Consider the following 18,346-nt stretch of genomic DNA (forward strand, 5'->3'; position numbering starts at 1 on the left):
TTTCTTTGCTGCGGCGCCCGGGGAGCAGTTGGGGGTTCGGTGCCTTGCTCAAGGGCACCTCAGTCGGGGTATTGAAGGTGGGAGAGAGCGCTCTACATTCACTCCCCCCACCTACAATCCCTGCAGGTACGAGACTCGAGCCCACAACCTTGGGTTACGAGTCCGACTCTCTAACCATTAGGCCACGACTTCCCCTTTCTTGTCAAGTCTGCCATTTTCTCCAATTGGTCTATATTTCCTGAAGTATGCCAGTAGGCCTATGCAGAAAAGTTCTTTCAAAGAACACATAACCCTGTAATTTGATCACACTGTTTGTTAATCTCTTTAAGAGACTTAGTCAACATGGGAGGAGCTGGCGCGCTTTATTCTCAGTTATTGAATCAATGGGAGGAGGTTCACTGTGAAGGGAAGTTTTACACCGGTAAAAGTTTGGATCCGCTTTAGACGCTTCACACGCTTGACACGGGTCGATCGTTGCTGTCTGTAGTCTCGGTAACCGAGAAGTCTTCCCTTTCTACACGTCTGGTGCGTAATAGCCTACTGTCGGGAGGAGGTACGGGCTATAAAACTCCACATTTAAAAAGGGGGTGGCAGTCATGGAAAAGTAACTAGAGAAACACTGAATGTACTGTTTGTGAGCCCAGTAGATAAAAAGAGGCGTGGGGATTTAGTGGGGGTCAGCAGCTGCTTGTGCTTCTTATGAAATCTTGAACTAGGCTATCTGATGCACAGTCCAAAGGTCTTCTCGAGTAGATCTTTGTAGGGTTTGTTACGCGCGTAACAGCAAACATGCGCTGATAACCAAAGTTTAAGAACCCAAATTTAAGCTCTACATTTTATACCGTTAAGTAAACCTGCTGCGCTTTTAACCGTTTATAAAAATGTTATCTAATAGAACCGTGAGCGTTTTGAAATGGGGAAGATGTGAGGCTTACACGGCGGTGTACCCCAAGGTTCCAGACAGGGTCCTGAACTTTTCTCCGCTGCCTTCCCTTTCTTCTCCCCATAGGAATCTTTCTGCATTCCCGGCGGCCCAAAGAGAACATCTACACCAGAAGATGTCCGAAAACGGAGCGTTACCCCGTCGGGGGAAAGTGCTTACCGTTGACACCATGAACGTCAACGTGAAGAAGGTTGACTACGCGGTCCGCGGTCCAATCGTTCAGCGTGCGGTGCAGATCGAGAAGGAGCTAAAAGAGGTATAAGCAGTATTACATCTTCGCAAACAAAGTTGCATTACATTACGCGAAAGTTTATGTTATGACAGGCTGTAAATTCTGCAAACATCCTGTAATTCTCTTGCGCACTGTCTGGAAGAAAGACATCCATGTAGCGTATAAGGAATAATAATTTTGCAGTGCGTCTATGTGACTATCACCCCAACCTTCGCTCTGAAGTGAAAACAACTGAGGAGCATCAGTTCACCTAGTTCAGCTTTTGTGTAATTTGTAATTCAAATCACACAAAAAATAGCGAAAAGCTATTACGAATTAATTTTGGGGTAGCAGTCTAGTCAGGCTAATATCAAATACTGTTTTTGAATAGAACCATTTTACTAAAGCACATTTTAGGTTACTTGACAAAAGTTCTTATAGCATAGTGCATGTGCACTGAACCTCTCAGATCATAAACAGGCAATTTATATTATTCTTACTGGAAAAAGATGCAATTTAATTTTTCTAGTAAACATCTGTACTGTTGTGCTTGAGGTTCATCACAAAGACACTTTTAAAAGTGGGTTGCAATTCAAAAGCTTTGATTAGGTAATCCAACAACAAATTAATAGTAATTAACATTGTGTCTCTCCGTCACTCTTTATCCTCCGTTTTTTTTGAAAATGTATTAGGGCAGTGTTTGTGAAGCAGACTGCCATCGGTCATTAGTGAATAAAGTCCACTCTTTGTTACTCATTTAGTTAGTTTGGCTACAGACATATCATAGCAATCGTCATTTCTGCTGGCCATATGAGTGGTGCTGGGAGTAGTAGTGAACTCTGAGGTCATGCCCTTCATAAGATCAACAAGATTGTCATAGGAACAGAGAGCATCTCTGTTTGTCAAGTCTTTACTTCACTCTTTAAATTGGTGGCTGTATCTAAGTAAACTAAAGCACCTTCCAAGAACTAACACACATGGAAATTATATTAGATGTCAAACATCTGTTGCCACACAGTTGCAAAACAACAGCTGAAGCTGGATTATTTCCTTCCAGATCTAACATTTAACAGACATTCTCACCAGAACATTTTGTGTTAGATATTTTGTTTTTAAATCACATTCATCACACTTAAATCACATGCTCTATTTACAAAAAAACATTATCTAATAATTTCAGCTTTACATATACACTTTTATGTCCCAGGGGTTGATTTTTTTAACAACCTGTTGCCATATGAAGCTTACATTATAACTTTAGGTCACATTTAAAGCTTACTAAACTTAGTTATGCCTCAAATGCCGTTTATTTTTCAAATGCATTTATGCTCCTTGTTTCAGCCTGACCTTCAATCATAAACAATGAAAATGCAATATAAAAATAATAATTAAATTTTTAAACCCATGATAATCTAAGCAAAGCATGAAATAAACCATTTCAATATAGTTTTTTTTTTTTTTCCAGCACAATCTGTTAGGGGATTTCTTGATCTAGGAAAGAATATGAACTGTGTTTCAGTTTTTGGCACCTGCGGGTCCATTGGTTTTAGGTTTCTGGGAAAGACATGCATGACAAAGGTGGCCTTCACCTAATACTGTACAAATCTTTTTTTTTTTGGGCTTCCTACTGCTTGCTTTCTCTCATTTACTTACTCGTCTTACTCCTCTATTTTTCTTAAAGACTCTTTGATGCAGTCTCTTTCACTCTGCATTTCTTTGGCTTTTTGTTTGTCTTTGTCCTTCAGCAAAGTTTTATTGGTATGTAAAAGATTACAATACTGCAAAAGCAAGTATACTACATAGTATCCATGTAGTTACAAAGTACATGAACTTACATCAGAGGTGAGCAACTCTGGCCTTTATAGTCCACTGTCCTGCAGAGTTTAGCTCCAACCCTAATCAAATGCACCTGAAAAATCTAACCAAAATCTTCAGGATTACTTGACAATTACAGCCTGGTCTGTTTGATTCAGTTGGAGCTAAACTCTGCAGGAGAGTGGACTTCGATGTCCAGAGGTGGTATTTTCTGAAGTACAGAAAGTCCAAAGATAAGGTTTCATAAATGTGTTAGGGGAACAGGAGCAGGAGAGTGAGTGTATCATTGAAATGCACAGTGCACATTATGCATATGCTTATTAACACCTTACTGTAAATCATTTGCATTTATTCATAAAATGGCTATTTAGAATTTGTTCCAGACATTGATAGAAAAAAACTGACTGTTCTTTTGTATAGCTCTTACAGAATATATCATAATTAAAGTTTTGATGCTTTTAGTCTAGGCCTAGGGCTTTTAGATTTGAGTCAATCTATATGGATATATCAGATATACACTATATATCAGATATACACTATACATATACATTTATACAAAATTTTCAGTCTGTCTCTTGTGGGATTATATACCAAAAACATTGATGAGTCATCTTGCGCTGAACAGTCAATCAGATGCTTGCTAGAGTGAGAATGTCCCGCCCCTAAAAGTTCCTGCAACCAACTAGCAAGTAACCCTTCATTATGTCCTGCTGTTTCAATAAGAACTACATCAATAAAGGGGGAAAAAAAAACTGCTTTCATTAGGACATTATGAATAGTAGAACCTTTCTAATATAATATCCACTGCTGGTTTTTGCTGGAGCTGGAACTGAAACTGGCGACTTCCCCAAAAACACAAGAGTACAAAGTCACACCCCAAATGTATTACAGAATTATTATTATAAGAAAAAAGAGAAAAAAAAATTGAGAAAAATGTCTCTGGAGTGGAGTTGTGCACACAAAAAATAACAAAAACAGGTGTGCCACCAAAAAATATAAAAACGTGCAAAACCACACTGTTGTGCTCTTTTTTTTTTTTTTACATTTTATTTAAAACAGCCTTTTAACCTTGCAGTTTGTTTAACACCTTTTGCACCAATTATAGTTACCATGTTATTTTTTATCCTGCACTATATTTTTATCTGTATCTTTAATACATATGCTGCTATAAAAATGCAGATCATCAGTCATATGTTGACTAAATGAATGGCAGTTATTTGATAACGTAGGGCAAAGCCAGCTGTAATAACTACAGAAATGCTTAGTGAAATCTGACCCACTGTCCCTTGTGCTTCATACTGCGAAAGTCTGCGTGACTCACTTTTACAAGTCTGAAAACCTCTTTCCAACACAAACCATTTACCCTCACCTCAAACAGGATTAAAGTTTGTCATTCCTTTAAGGGTGGTAGACACACAGCTACATCTGATTGGCTGCCATTTACAACCATCTCCCCTTTGTGACCAATAATGAAAGAGTTGGGAAATAATGCTTTTGGTCTTTTTTGGGGAGGTGGGAGTTTCTGGAGATGCATCTGGTTCTATTGGACAGAGACTCAGTCTCGCCCTAATGAGAAACAGATGTGCAGCTTGCAATCTAGTCCCTTCCGTACCGACTACTGGGAGCGCCGCTGTTGTTTGTTGAATTCAAGACAGCTGGAGCCTGAGGGACAGGATGACATGTGAGAGAATGAAAGAGCCATAATCAAGTACAAGTACAATTTCAGCACTAAGCCTATGTTTTATAACACACACATATAGCATGCTTTTGCAAGAATGCCTATTGTGAAATAACAAAAAATATTGGCGTGCACTACACGGCTTTTGTTTAGACGATGCCTGTCAGGTGTGATTCAAATTAAACACGCAGTGACAAGCACACTCTTATTATTCAGTCCGACCGAAACCATTTTGTTATTCGTTTAGTTTTGAATAGCTAATAAAAAACAAAACACCAGTGCTCTCCAGTTGAAATTCAACAGTTACAGCTTTCATTGCTGTTCTACTTTGATTACACAGCTTATGTTCAAAATTATAGACATAAGTTGAGTGTCATTTAGACATTCACTCCAGAAATGCGTAATTATAGCTGAATAGACAAAGTCCTAGCTTCATTTCAGTTCATTTCAGTGCCATCTTGCAGAAAACAGGACATTAAGTGTAGAACAGTATGAAGAATAAACTACACTGTGAGAGCAACCATGGTATTGCGACAGAAAGCATTTTATTTTTGATATTGAGAAGAATTAGACAAATACTAAAAGATTTCCTACAGCCAACTCAATAAAAAAAGTTATTTACAAACCATGTATAAATGTGTTAGCTGGCAGAGCAAAACATGTTTAGGGAGTTTCAAAGGGTTAGTTTAGGAAGTTTTAAATTGTTAATTTAGGGAGTTTTAAAGATGAAAAATTAAAATTCTGCCATCATTCACTCACACTCATATCGTTCCAAACCTGTATGACTCTCTTTCTACTGAGGAATACAAAATAAAATAATTTTTTAGGAAAGCTGGTAATCAAACAGTTTGGTGACCATTTCTCAAAATATCTTCTTTTTCATTTTTTGAATAGAACTAACCCTTTAACGCTACATAAGTTATTTATGAATATTTATTATTAATTATTTATTTATATATTTTAAATATATTTATTTATTTATTATTTTTTGGACATTGTTTACAACTCACCTATTCATAAATGACAGTATTATCAGCTACTATCTGGCATTTGAAATATATTATTTTATGACAGGTTGATTGCTTGAACCTATTGCACTTCTTAAGTTCAAGTGTTATGGTTCAGTTTCTTTGTGGTCTTGTCTTGTTATGTGGGCTTTTGGTTTGTTCTGTTCCTGTTTCCCCAACACACTCTCACGGCAGTTTGCTACCATTTTATGTTTGTTACTACACTCTAAAAAATGCTGGGTTATTTCAACCCAACTTTGGGTCAAATATGGACTAACCCAACCGTTGGGTTAAATTTTTACATAAAATTTTTACCCAAAATTTGGGTTAGTCCAAATTTGACCAAAAGTTGGGTTGAAATAACCCAGCACTTTTTAGAGTGTATGTGGTGGCGAATTTGTGTAATCTCATTTGTACGTTTCTGGTTTCCTTGGTTCTTGTACTTTTGTTATTATATTATTCAAATACTGTATTTACAACCAACTCTTGCTCTGAGGTTCCTCATTCCTCACCTTCTTGCTGATCATGTAAGGACCTGCTCTTGCTGCAAGAGTTCACATACTTAACACGTTTTTATGAGAAGGTTTTTGACCATTTTGCATTGAAAAGTTGCAACACTGACTTAATGACAATAATACATATAACGATTTTTAAAAAACGAACATTATTTCTATCATTTGTAGAACAGCCTATTATCATAGTCTCTAAGGTGTGTGATATTCTCTCTTATAGGCAGTGAGAAATTCATGCATTTACACATTTGTTACCTCTAGACTTCACAAATGCAATGTCTTTATCCCACACATTCAGTGTTTGAATAGGCTTTCACTCAATCTGTCTGAGCACTGATTTATTTTATCGTTTCCTTAAGCAGGTAATATGTTTAGCTGAAAAAATCTTCAGATGGCAGAAAACAACAGTGTTATTATCTTGCTCTGTCTGAGCCGTGTGTTCCACACCGGAGAGAACAACGTATTTTGGAAAAACAAGGTGCTTGTACGTTGCAATCAGCATGCAGCGAGAGTGACAGGGATGTTGTTTGTGAGGCTTCAGCTGCACAGTCTGTTAAAGTGCTTTTGAAATGAGTAAACAGAAAGAATGGGACACAGAAGGGGACTGGGTGAACCCCTGCCATCAGCAGTACAACTGACCCTTGCTGCTTGTTTGTATGCCAAGACACGTTGTAAGAAATTAACTCATTGAATTCTATAAGGGAATTAATTATTATTAATTAATTCAGGTTTTGAGAGGACTCGAATCCGAAGATTCGAAGTCAACCTGATTAGAACTGATTTCAAATTTGATAGTTTACACTTTATCAATGGTCGTCCAGCGAGACGTTAACCTCAGTATATTTTAACAGTTTGAATATTTGTATTTTCCCTGGCCACGGGTTAATACGTGCTTTGATAAGTTATAAGCTACGAGCTAGGTAACGTGATCTTGGCAGAGTTTTAACTTTACAAAATTTCACGACACCAGACAATACTTCTTTGGCTGACTTTGGTCCGCCCCACGACGCGATCTTCCAATCAGACGCTGTTGCACGGCTTTTTTCGTGCACAAGTCACATGCTCCGTGGGGAGTATTTCTGGAAGTTTTAAATAACTTCTGATAAAAGTATTATCACCAGAGAATGATACCGAATATAAAAATTTCACTAACACCAGTGTTCGGCGAATAAAACAAGCTTTCATTCAAGCTCAATATAGGGTAGTTTGCATACACATTAATAATCTTAATTACTAAAAGGGGTTATAAAACATTGGTTAAACTTGCACCGATTACAGGAAACACATCACGTATCAGTGTCTGTTCATGTAGAAATCCTACAACGTAAACAGCATTTTAGCCCTCTGTTGATCAGATGAATTCAGAGGTCGAATAAAATTCACAAAACTCATCTTGCACAGTTGAGGAATGATCTGCTATTACTTTTCTAAGCAATCAGTTTTAAGGTTCCCTTTCAAGGGAACTTCGAACTGCGTCCTCTAGGGGTCGCTATGGGGAACGCCTCGTCGTGACCCGTGTCTCTGTTGGATTCAGAAACCGGGTGCTCGACTTGCAGTGTTTACTTCACTCGTCGATATGATGTCCAGCCAGTATGATAGCCTGGTTTCGGCTTCGTGCTTCCTGGATCATGCGGCCAGGTCACAGGCTTCTGCGGGAGCCTTCTTGATCATCAGGCCCTTGGCATGGCACTGCAAAATTTCCTGGACGTCCGGGCTGGGCTTACGCTTTCAGGCTGCCCTGTCTGGTATACCATATCTAGGTCGCCCTGAGGGGCCTCCCTGACATACTTTTGAAGCATCGCTCCTCTCACCATTGAGGGTTATTGTGAGCATGGTGCATTCTTTCGAGCGTTTGAATTCTCTCCCTGCTCGCTCCGTGGGCTGTTCTCGTGGTAGTGTTTAGCAGTGCTCCCCTTTATCAAAGGGTTGCCTATGAGCATGCTACTCCTTTCTGAATTTGGAGTATCAGGCGAACTAGGCCCTTCCTCTGCTTCTCTGATGCGCTGAGTTTTTTGGCTAGCTTGCAGTACGCTTATCCTTCTGATTTCTAACGATCGTGCTGTAGGTCGAGCCCCCTCTCGTTGAGAGCTGGGTGTTGTGCTCCCTCAGCTAAGGTAACTTACTGCTAGCCTTTCCAGCATTGGAACATGCTGTAAGTCGAGCGCCCTTCTCGATTGAGAACTGGGTGTGTTGCTCCCTCAGCTAAGTAAATTACTGCTAGCTGTTCCAGCATTGGAACATGCTGTAAGTCGAGCGCCCTTCTCGATTGAGCACTGGGTGTGTTGCTCCCTCAGCTAAGTAAATTACTGCTAGCTGTTCCAGCATTGGAACATGCTGTAGGTCAAGGCCCCTCTCGATTGAGAGCAGGGTGTTTGCTCCCTCAGCTAGAGATTTACTGCTAGCCAATCCAGCATTATACCTTAGATCGAGTTGCAAACATAATGTTTTGGGATACACCATTTCCATCTATGGGCTGCTCTTTCAGAGTGCCACGAGGGCCCCTTAGAACGGTATTTTTAAATCCATGTTATGGTAAGTGTGCACGTGAAGTCTTTGTACACTTTCTAAAATCCACACTGTGGTAAGTTCGCATGCTAGTACTTTGCGTTCTTTCTAAAATCCTGTATGGTGAGGGCTTCGCTTCAGAAAGGGCAGCTTCGTGCCCTTTCTTGAGCTGGTTAAGCCCTGCTACTAAGGGTCTGTTGAGACAGTTCCTTCAGCATATGCAGAGCATGCGGTAGCCCCTGTGTGACATTTTCCTGGTGAAAAATAAAACATTTCCTTAGATTTACAGTGAAGAAGAAGCTTGAGTTGCAAATGTCTGAAATGTTGGATGGTAGAAGAAAGCTGCAAGATTATTAGTCCCTATGCCTAAAAAGCCCACTCCATATTGAGATTCACCAACCAATCAGGTAGAGCCTTCATCATGAATATTAGTGTTCCAACATTTCAGTTCACACCCGGGTCATATCATAAGGTGTAATCGACTTCGCCTGTGGCTGAAAATGGATTTGTGAGCATTAGTGGAATTTGAGGTGTCAGAATAAACATGAAACACGTCATTGTTGTTATCGGCCATTCCAGCCAGTTATAAAACAGCTGTGTTGTTATTAGAGATTGTGCAGCTGCTCTGGAGAAACTGTGCAGAATGAGCCAGCCGACTGCTCTCGAATCGCTCTTGCTGTACTTTGATGGTATATGTCACAGTGGGGTATGAAGATATGCATGTATGTGGGGTGTCAGCAACATCCCAAGTGCCCAAATTTCTAACCGGCATGCACTACTTCAAGTCAGATGCATTAAGTCAAACATACCTATTGAGACTTATTGGTGGGTACTTTTGACTTGGCCACCTAGAACACTTTACCAACCTCCCTGAATACCCTGGCAACCACGACGAACACATTAGCAACTGCTTAGCAATGACTTGGCAATCCCTCAACTTTGCATCATGGCAAAAAGTCAAAGCCAATCTGCAGATTTTGGGCAGCTGCAGTTGACAGATTGAACAGAAAATCATTTACTTTGATTTTGATTTTTGATATATATATTGTTTAGCTTTAGACTATGATACTGTCAATTTGTAGGATTTCAAACATGTTTGGTTTTTGAGCCAGTTTTAGAACACATTGTTTTCATTTGTCACCTCTGTCTCTCACACTGAGGTGCATGAGTTTGTATGAGTTTTTTTGTGTTTGGAATGACTTGGAATGACTTGAAAGTCTGTTTTTTTACTCTATTACAGGGGGTCAAGAAACCTTTTGAAGAGGTCATTAAAGCAAACATCGGAGATGCTCACGCTATGGGGCAACAGCCAATCACCTTTTTTCGACAGGTACCTGACTCCTCTCCTTTTGCTGACTAAGAGTGTCAATAAATTATCTACTCTAGACGTTTTCAGTCATTTTCAGGTCCACTGCGCTTTCAACTCTTCCATGCATTAACCAGTTTTAGAGTCAACAGTTTTAGATTTATACATAGTTAAAAAAAAATTTCCCTAGATGTTTTATGTAGCCTCATAAGCTACTTTTTTTCTCTAGGTGATGGCGTTGTGTACTTATCCACTACTACTTGATGACAACAAGTTTCCAGAAGATGCCAAAAATCGAGCACGGCGTATTTTGCAATCATGTGGAGGAAACAGCATCGGTATGTGATGTGTGTATAATGAGAGTTAATGTTTATAATTATCACACGTGCAGATGTATGATCTCATATAAGACTAGGTGAGCATGATTTGACCAAGTACAACATGTTCCTGGATCAACAACCTTGTTGATCCAGGAACATCATTCCAATCAACCAATCAGAATTGAGAGATAACTTTTCAGGAAATGTCAGTTTTAGGCTTACAAACAGGATTAGGTGCTTCTACACCCTTGTTAATCAGCTATCATTTCCCTCTGATTTTAGGAATAAATTATGGGTAAGGTTAGGTTTAGGGGTAGGGATTGGGTTAAGTCTGTATTTTTGGACAGTAATGTTGATCCAGGAACGTGTCTTACTTGGCAAAATCACGGCGACCATAAGACTATGTGAAATATTACTAGCTTTAGATAATCATTTTGTTTAAATGTACAGTACATGTAGGCTATATAAAGCCAACATGAAATGACAACCTATTTTATTTCTGTAATGTGATACATTTATGAGAGAAACTGGATATTTATTGAGAAATTTTTTTTTGAGAGGGTCTTGCTTTTATCAAGTGGTCTCTTTTGGAAAGGAAAAATTGGAGGCCTTGGTGATGCGAAAAGTTGTTTTAGAGGCAGAGCAAGTTGATACATTTTTTCCTTTGGAATATTGTGCACTGATGTATCATTTACAGGAAGGCTATGAAATCTTTACCAAGAAAGTAAATATGGTCAGTTTTAATTTAATGTTAATTTTAAGTTAATTTAAGTGAAAAACTTAAAGGGATACGTCACCCAAAAATGAACAATTGTCATAATTTACTCACCCTGACATTCTTTCTTTTGCATAACACAAAATAAATTATTTTGGAAAAAATGTCTCACAGTTTTTTTGTGTCATTGTTGTTCATACAATAAGAACCAGTGGAGTCCAGTTTTGTTTTAGACTCCATTGACTTTCATTATATGGATAAAAACTAAAAGCTGACACGTTCTTCAAAATATCATCTTTTTGTGTTCCACAGAAGAAGAAGAAAAAAATGGTGACCAGGACTTACATAAACTTTTATATGTCAATTTTAACCAAAACACTTAATTATAAACTAAACTCTAACTGTACTGATTGTTAACCACTGTTGTTACCCATTGTTCTCCAGTCAAGATGTTACTGATTAAAGTGACGATGTTAGTCACTATCCAAAAGGCCTCTGAGGTTTTGAGGCTGTATTATAGGTTGTGAGGAAACTATTTCCATATTCAAACCTCCCTTTGCTCTGTTCCTTCTCTCAGGTGCGTACACAACCAGTCAGGGCATTGACTGTGTGAGGCACGATGTTGCAAACTACATACAGCGTCGTGACGTTGGTATTCTGTCTGATCCTGATAACATCTACCTCACAACAGGAGCCAGTGACGGCATTGTGGTACGTCAGCCAAACGCAAATACAGTTCTCTGTACACTTAACTTGTGTACTCAGAGTTAGCCTGCTCCAGTATGCTAATTAAAGAAACAGTCCACAATTTTTTCCACTCTGCTATATCCAGTATATTTATTATTTCATATAAGTACAGCAAAAAAACTATTTTATATTTTATTTTATTTTACATATCATTCAGTTTATTTGGTTCATTTGATTTTATTTTAATGTATAATTCAGTATGTCAGACTTAAGATTTTTACATTAAAAACAAATCCCATAGTCTTACATTGAGCCTTCTAGATGTAAACAACCATTTAGAAACCACGTGACAAGACCCCAACAGCCACCTACAACCCCTAGCATCACGCACCCCTCACGTTTTGAGGAAATGTAGAAATGTGGTTTTATTTCTTATGGTCTTCTTATTTCTTATTGTCTCTTGTTGTCTTTTAGACCATACTAAAGCTGTTGACCGCTGGGGAAGGTCGTACACGGACAGGGGTCATGATCTCTATTCCTCAGTACCCTCTTTACTCTGCATCTATAGCAGAGCTGGGTGCTGTTCAGGTCAATTACTACTTGAATGAGGAGAAGTGCTGGAGTCTAGACATTAGTGAGCTACAGCGCTCTCTACAGGCAGCCAGGGAGCATTGCAACCCCAGTGTACTGTGCATCATCAACCCCGGCAACCCCACTGGTGAGCCATTAAGTTCTTTTCCTTGACAAAATAATTCAAATCGATTACCTTTAATGCAGTGTTTTTTTTTTATTATTAGTTATTATGTATACAGTAATAGTAACTACCTATCAAAAATAGATTTTTATTAGGTAGGCCTATAATAATAATAATAATAATAATAATAATATAATAGTAATAATTAAATAATTATAATATAATAAATGTATACACTTTTATAGAATACTAATGTTAATTAGAATATTATATTATAAATATTAATCTATTTTTGTTTTGGTTGGTTTAAGTCAGTTTGAATGGCTTATATTTGGTTTAACGTATACATTTACATATACTACAGTTCAAAATTTTGGGGTCAGTCAGATTGAGATTTTTTATTTATTTTTTATTTTTTATGTTTTCTGTTCTTTCAAACTTTCTATTCATTAAAGAATCCTGAAAAAAAGTATCATGGTTTTCACAAAAATATGAAGCAGCACAACAATTTTCAGCTGTGATAATAATAATAATAATAATAATACATGTTTCTTGAGCACCAAATTAGCATATTAGAATATTTCTGAAGGTTCATGTGACACTGAAGACCGGAGTAATGACAGAATGATATGAATAAATTACATTCAAATATATTCAAATAGAAAACTGGTGTTTTAAATATCAGTAATATTTCACAATATTACTGTATTCACTATATGTTTGCAGCCTTGGTGAGCAAAATATTTTGTATGGTATAATAATCCAAATCATAGTATAAATAACCTTTTGCAAGATTAATTAAACCTGCCAGCTATTCTTCTTATCTTTTATAAATGATTTCTTTCTTTTCTTTCCATTTTATAAATAATTTCTTTACATTCTTTCTTTCAATAGGTCAGGTGCAAAGCAGACAATGTATTGAAGATGTAATCCAATTTGCAGCCAAAGAAAACCTCTTCCTAATGGCTGATGAGGTAAGTTGATACTGGGGGTATTACCTCATCAATGGCTGATGAGGTAAGTTGATACTCACACAATCCATATGGTGTTTACACCATATTATATCATTCTATAAAATCTATATTCACATCAAGTGCACCCCTAGCATCAGCATCTACAGGCAGAGAGAAGTGCACACTTCCTTAAATATTCATACAAGGGTTAAAGGCAATGCTTTCTTTACAAGCACTAAACATTTCTCTTACTACTTGTCTCTTTCATAGGTGTATCAGGATAATGTGTATGCAGAGGGCTGTGAGTTTCACTCCTTCAAGAAAGTGCTGTTCGAGATGGGTCCAGAGTATTCAAGCAAAGTAGAGCTGGCATCATTCCACTCCACCTCGAAGTGCTACATGGGAGAGTGAGTACACGTCTATCACACTTATCATTTCAGATGAGAACACTTGAGTTCATCCAATCCATACAATGTGATTTCTTTTCTAACATCCATAAATAAACACACACACACACACCACACACTATCAGATGTGGTTTTCGAGGAGGATACATGGAGGTCATCAACATGGACCCAGAGGTGAAGGCTCAGCTCACCAAGCTGGTATCAGTGCGTTTGTGCCCGCCTGCACCTGGACAAGCCCTCATGGATCTGGTTGTCAACTCCCCTCAGCCTGGAGAACCCTCCCACCAAACCTTCATGAAGGTGCCTTTTATCTTTCCATATTGTAGATTTTTTACCACAGCGAGTAGACAAACTAACATGGTGGTGTACGACTCTGGTTATAGGAAAAGTTATTTTCAAGACACTGGGTCTCATTCACTAGTAATTGTGTGTATTAATGTGCACATGTGCAAGTACAGGAACTTGCTACTGCCAATGCATACGGCGATACGGTGCCGTGAGTATTTAAGACATGCTGCTGCTGCACAAATAGCATATAAAATAACCCCGTAGCAGATCTATACAGGTGGAGCTGGGGAAGGTGGAGGGTTTCAGAGAACTCTGAAAGCGCGCTGCAGGAATCTCAAGTGAATGCTAGCCAGCCATATAAATGCAAGGCAGTAAGCTCATTGGCTGCATATGCAGCATGAACCAATCAGCTTGTGCCATGTCGTTTAACTCTCTGAATATCAGCAGTTACGTTAACAGCCCGTAAGAATGCGCCATCTAGAGTTTCATGACTGAACTATATATATATATATATATTATGATGAAATATCTATGTATAAAATTTCATTTTAACACATTTGTAAGGACATTCAGAGTATGTGTTTTTTATGGTTTCAGTGTCTCACTGATTGTATTATATAGGCAAAAACAGAGAAATTTTTCTGAACATCTTGATTTTTTGTTCTGCAGAAGAAATGAAATGATTTAGGTTTGGAATGACATGAGGATGAGTAGATGATGGCATACTTTTCATTTTTAGGGATTTAAATATGAAAGAAAAGATGGTCAGTGGTTCAGTTCCTTTGTCTGTATTCAGTTAAGGACAGACGTAGATATAGTTTTCAACTGCTGTACAGTGTTTCTTCAAGAAAGGCTGGGTTTTTTGCTCGTATAATCCAGTTAACCGCATTGGCTAGTATCCCAGTCTTCTTCCTTTTTTTGTCAGTCCTCTTCCTCTGTCTCGTGTAGGAACGAACAGACATTCTGAGTGCCTTGGCTGAAAAAGCCAAACTGACCGAGCAGATTCTGAATACAGTGCCAGGCATCAGCTGTAACCCTGTGCAGGGAGCCATGTACTCTTTCCCCCGTATCACTCTACCTGAACGCGCCATCAACGAAGCCAAGGTCGGTTTGTGTCACATGTTCTTTATGTCTTCTGCTTGGTCTAGTTTACTTGGTTCATGGCTTGTTGTGTGTGTGAATACAGGCGAAGGGTCAGGCTCCAGACATGTTCTACTGCATGAAACTTCTGGAGGAGACTGGGATCTGTCTCGTTCCTGGCAGTGGTTTTGGTCAACGAGAAGGCACTTATCACTTCAGGTGTGTGTGTCCTCAAGAGTTTTGAACTTTCTTCTCATGGTTTTTAAAAGCAATTGTTGACACACAAAATATGGATAGTTGATAGATGAAATATCAAGCAATGACATCAGTGTCCTGCAGTGCTGCAGTTCATCTAAAACTATTTTAAGATAAATGTTTTAGTTCTTGTGATGAAGCTGCTCTGTCTCGTGTAGGAACGAACAGCCATTCTGAGTGCCTTGGCTGAAAAAGCCAAACTGACCGAGCAGATTCTGAATACAGTGCCAGGCATAAGCTGTAACCCTGTGCAGGGAGCCATGTACTCTTTTCCCCGTATCACCCTACCTGAGCGCGCCATCAACGAAGCCAAGGTCGGTTTGTGTCACATGTTCTTTATGTCTTCTGCTTGGTCTAGTTTACTTGGTTCATGGCTTGTTGTGTGTGTGAATACAGGCGAAGGGTCAGGCTCCAGACATGTTCTACTGCATGAAACTTCTGGAGGAGACTGGGATCTGTCTCGTTCCTGGCAGTGGTTTTGGTCAACGAGAAGGCACTTATCACTTCAGGTGTGTGTGTCCTCAAGAGTTTTGAACTTTCTTCTCATGGTTTTTAAAAGCAATTGTTGACACACAAAATATGGATAGTTGATAGATGAAATATCAAGCAATGACATCAGTGTCCTGCAGTGCTGCAGTTCATCTAAAACTATTTTAAGATAAATGTTTTAGTTCTTGTGATGAAGCTGAAGTCATAATAGGTCTTTTCTCCCATATTGTGACACATCTGGGTGAAATGGATTAAGAAAAAGAAAAAAAATTCGGGTGGGAATTTGGTTTTATCCTTTGGTTGTTGGTTGGGTGGAGGCAGAGAGGTTGATTGTTTCACTGAAAGATTGAGTTATGTCAAAAAAACAAAACAGTTAAAATGAAACATGCACAATGAATTGGTCACAATAATACCCATAACATGCATTTAAAAAATAGATAGGTTGGATTTTCTTTTCATGCTGACTTTATTATACAGTACATGCTGTTAAGCTCATTGAGAAGTTACAGTACATGGAATATTTGGTAAAAAAAAAATCACACCACACAATGTTTTTTCCTATTTATAAAATAGATTAATAAGTAGAAAAATAAATGAAATGTGTTTATTTATGCATACATGCTGTTTCTATAAGCAAATAATTAAAGCTTCTCAACATATAGGAAATTATTAGAATTTAGAGGCTATATGCAATATTTGCTAAAAATGTAGGCACTCAAAATGAGATGAGGAAAAATAATATTTCAGTGCTTTTGTTTTCGCTTGCAAAATCTCTTGTAAAGTTTCTCCTTTATAATTTATATATTTATGTATATACTGTATTTTTGAATGCATTAAATGCAGCCTTGGTGAGCATAAGAAACATTTAAAAATCATAATGTTTCCAAACTTTTGACAGGTACTGTATATCTATTCTGACATTAAATAGAACTTTCCTTTTCCCTCCTCTCCATTCCTCTTCTGTGTTTTTTGTTTCACCAGGATGACCATCCTTCCTCCAACAGACAAGCTCATGATTTTGCTCAACAAACTGAAGGAATTCCATCAGAAATTCACCCAGCAGTATTCTTGACCCAGTTCAGCTCGACCAATTACAGCCCTTCTACCACAACTTACTGACTAAAAGTGCTAAAATGCATTTTTCACATCTTAATGTTTGGTCAGAATGTGGCCAAATAATCACTTGAGCCTTGATGGACACTAATCTGCACCTTTACGACTGGATAATTTTATGCCTTGTAGCTAAAGATGAATTAATATACTTTAAAACTATCATTATGGACTTGATAGGACTATTTTAACATGAAACGGGTATAGACATAGCGAGACTTGATTTCTCATTTCACAAGATTTTAACAAAATTATGATATATTTTTTGAAAACAGTCCTGAACAATTCCTGAACATCCAGATCTTCTTGATGTGGTATGATGTCTAATGTATGTTAGTGTGGTGCATGAATAGTAAAATTAAAACAATGGGAATTGACCCGATTTTGAACTTTTCCCTTCAGTGCTTTGTGATCGTTGTAATTCTAAATGCATTCATGAATCAATGCATGCTACAACATTGCTGCATATGTAAATAGCAGATTGATTATATAGCAGATATCATACGATATAGATTAACATTTGTGTGCTGTGTGCTGTTTTAAGGGGTTTTCTCATGCAAACTCCTCACCACTAGAGGACACACCACCACAGAAATCACACTTGATCATGTTTTTGAATTGAAGCCTTGTTTTGTAACACCTCTGTCTCTCTCCCACACACAAAGACACACTACTGAGAAGCCCAACTGCTTCATTCTTTGATGGTGTCATTTTGTTAATGAGTTAAGAGACATAATGGCATGAGATGAACTTGAAAAGTTGAGATGAAAAGTGTTAGTAACCCTAACCCTAAGTCAGTAAAACATTCATGTTAGTTACAAAAGATTTCCATTTAAAATAAATACTGTTCCTTAGAACTTTCATTCATCAAAGAATCCTGAAAAATTGTAATAGTTTCCCCAAAACTATTAAGCAGCAAGAACTGTTTTCAACAATGATAATAAGAACCATTATTAATAATTGATACCAATAATAATTGAGCACCAAATCCGCATATTAGAATGATTTCTCAAGGATCATGTGACACTGAAGACTGGAGTAATGGCTGCTAAAAATTCAGCTTTGCGTAACAGTAATTAATTACATTTTTAAATATATATTCAAATAGAAAACAGCTATTTCAAATTGTAATAATATTTCACTTTCACTGTATATTACTGTTTTTGGTCAAATAAATGCAGCCTTGGTGAGCATAAGAGACAAAGAAAGAAAGAAAGAAAAAGAAAAATAAAGTTCCAAACTTTTGACCTTTTAAACAATAGGAGTAGAAGACACAAATGAATGAATAGATTCAATAGAGCACAACACTAGGTTCTGGAAGTAAAAAAAAATTATATATATATATTTTCAGAAGACAAATTGGTAGAATAT

At 37.8% G+C, this 18,346-nt stretch overlaps 1 protein-coding gene across 4 annotated transcripts; it reads left to right on the plus strand.

The window, feature by feature from the left end:
• The first annotated feature begins 414 nt into the window (after positions 1-414).
• On the plus strand, positions 415-17,655 carry gpt (glutamic--pyruvic transaminase). 4 transcript variants are annotated; one of them, XM_016489549.1, is made up of 12 exons: positions 415-553; positions 1,010-1,199; positions 9,912-10,001; positions 10,207-10,315; positions 11,590-11,723; positions 12,174-12,417; positions 13,288-13,367; positions 13,617-13,753; positions 13,879-14,053; positions 15,535-15,690; positions 15,773-15,885; positions 16,847-17,655. In XM_016489549.1, the coding sequence occupies exons 2-12, from the start codon at positions 1,059-1,061 to the stop codon at positions 16,935-16,937; spliced, it is 1,470 nt and encodes a 489-aa protein (XP_016345035.1). In that variant the 5' UTR covers positions 415-553; positions 1,010-1,058; the 3' UTR covers positions 16,938-17,655. The 4 variants fall into 4 exon arrangements, with proteins under 4 accessions (XP_016345035.1, XP_016345029.1, XP_016345019.1 ...); XM_016489543.1 differs by having other exon boundaries at positions 415-525; XM_016489533.1 differs by lacking the exons at positions 415-553; positions 15,535-15,690; positions 15,773-15,885 and adding exons at positions 14,990-15,145; positions 15,228-15,340 and having other exon boundaries at positions 574-1,199.
• Positions 17,656-18,346: the final 691 nt, after the last annotated feature.

Source organism: Sinocyclocheilus anshuiensis, unplaced genomic scaffold, assembly GCF_001515605.1.
Source record: "Sinocyclocheilus anshuiensis isolate Anshui unplaced genomic scaffold, SAMN03320099.WGS_v1.1 scaffold894, whole genome shotgun sequence".
NCBI classification, from domain to species: Eukaryota; Metazoa; Chordata; class Actinopteri; order Cypriniformes; family Cyprinidae; genus Sinocyclocheilus; species Sinocyclocheilus anshuiensis.

Excerpts from the sequence above, each read along its gene's own strand:
- gpt (XM_016489533.1), top strand. The coding sequence starts at position 882 with ATGTTATCTAATAGAACCGTGAGCGTTTTGAAATGGGGAAGATGTGAG. Across the intron at positions 1,200-9,911 it reads TCGAGAAGGAGCTAAAAGAG|GGGGTCAAGAAACCTTTTGA; the intron begins GTATAAGCAGTA and ends ACTCTATTACAG. Across the intron at positions 10,002-10,206 it reads CAATCACCTTTTTTCGACAG|GTGATGGCGTTGTGTACTTA; the intron begins GTACCTGACTCC and ends TTTTTTCTCTAG.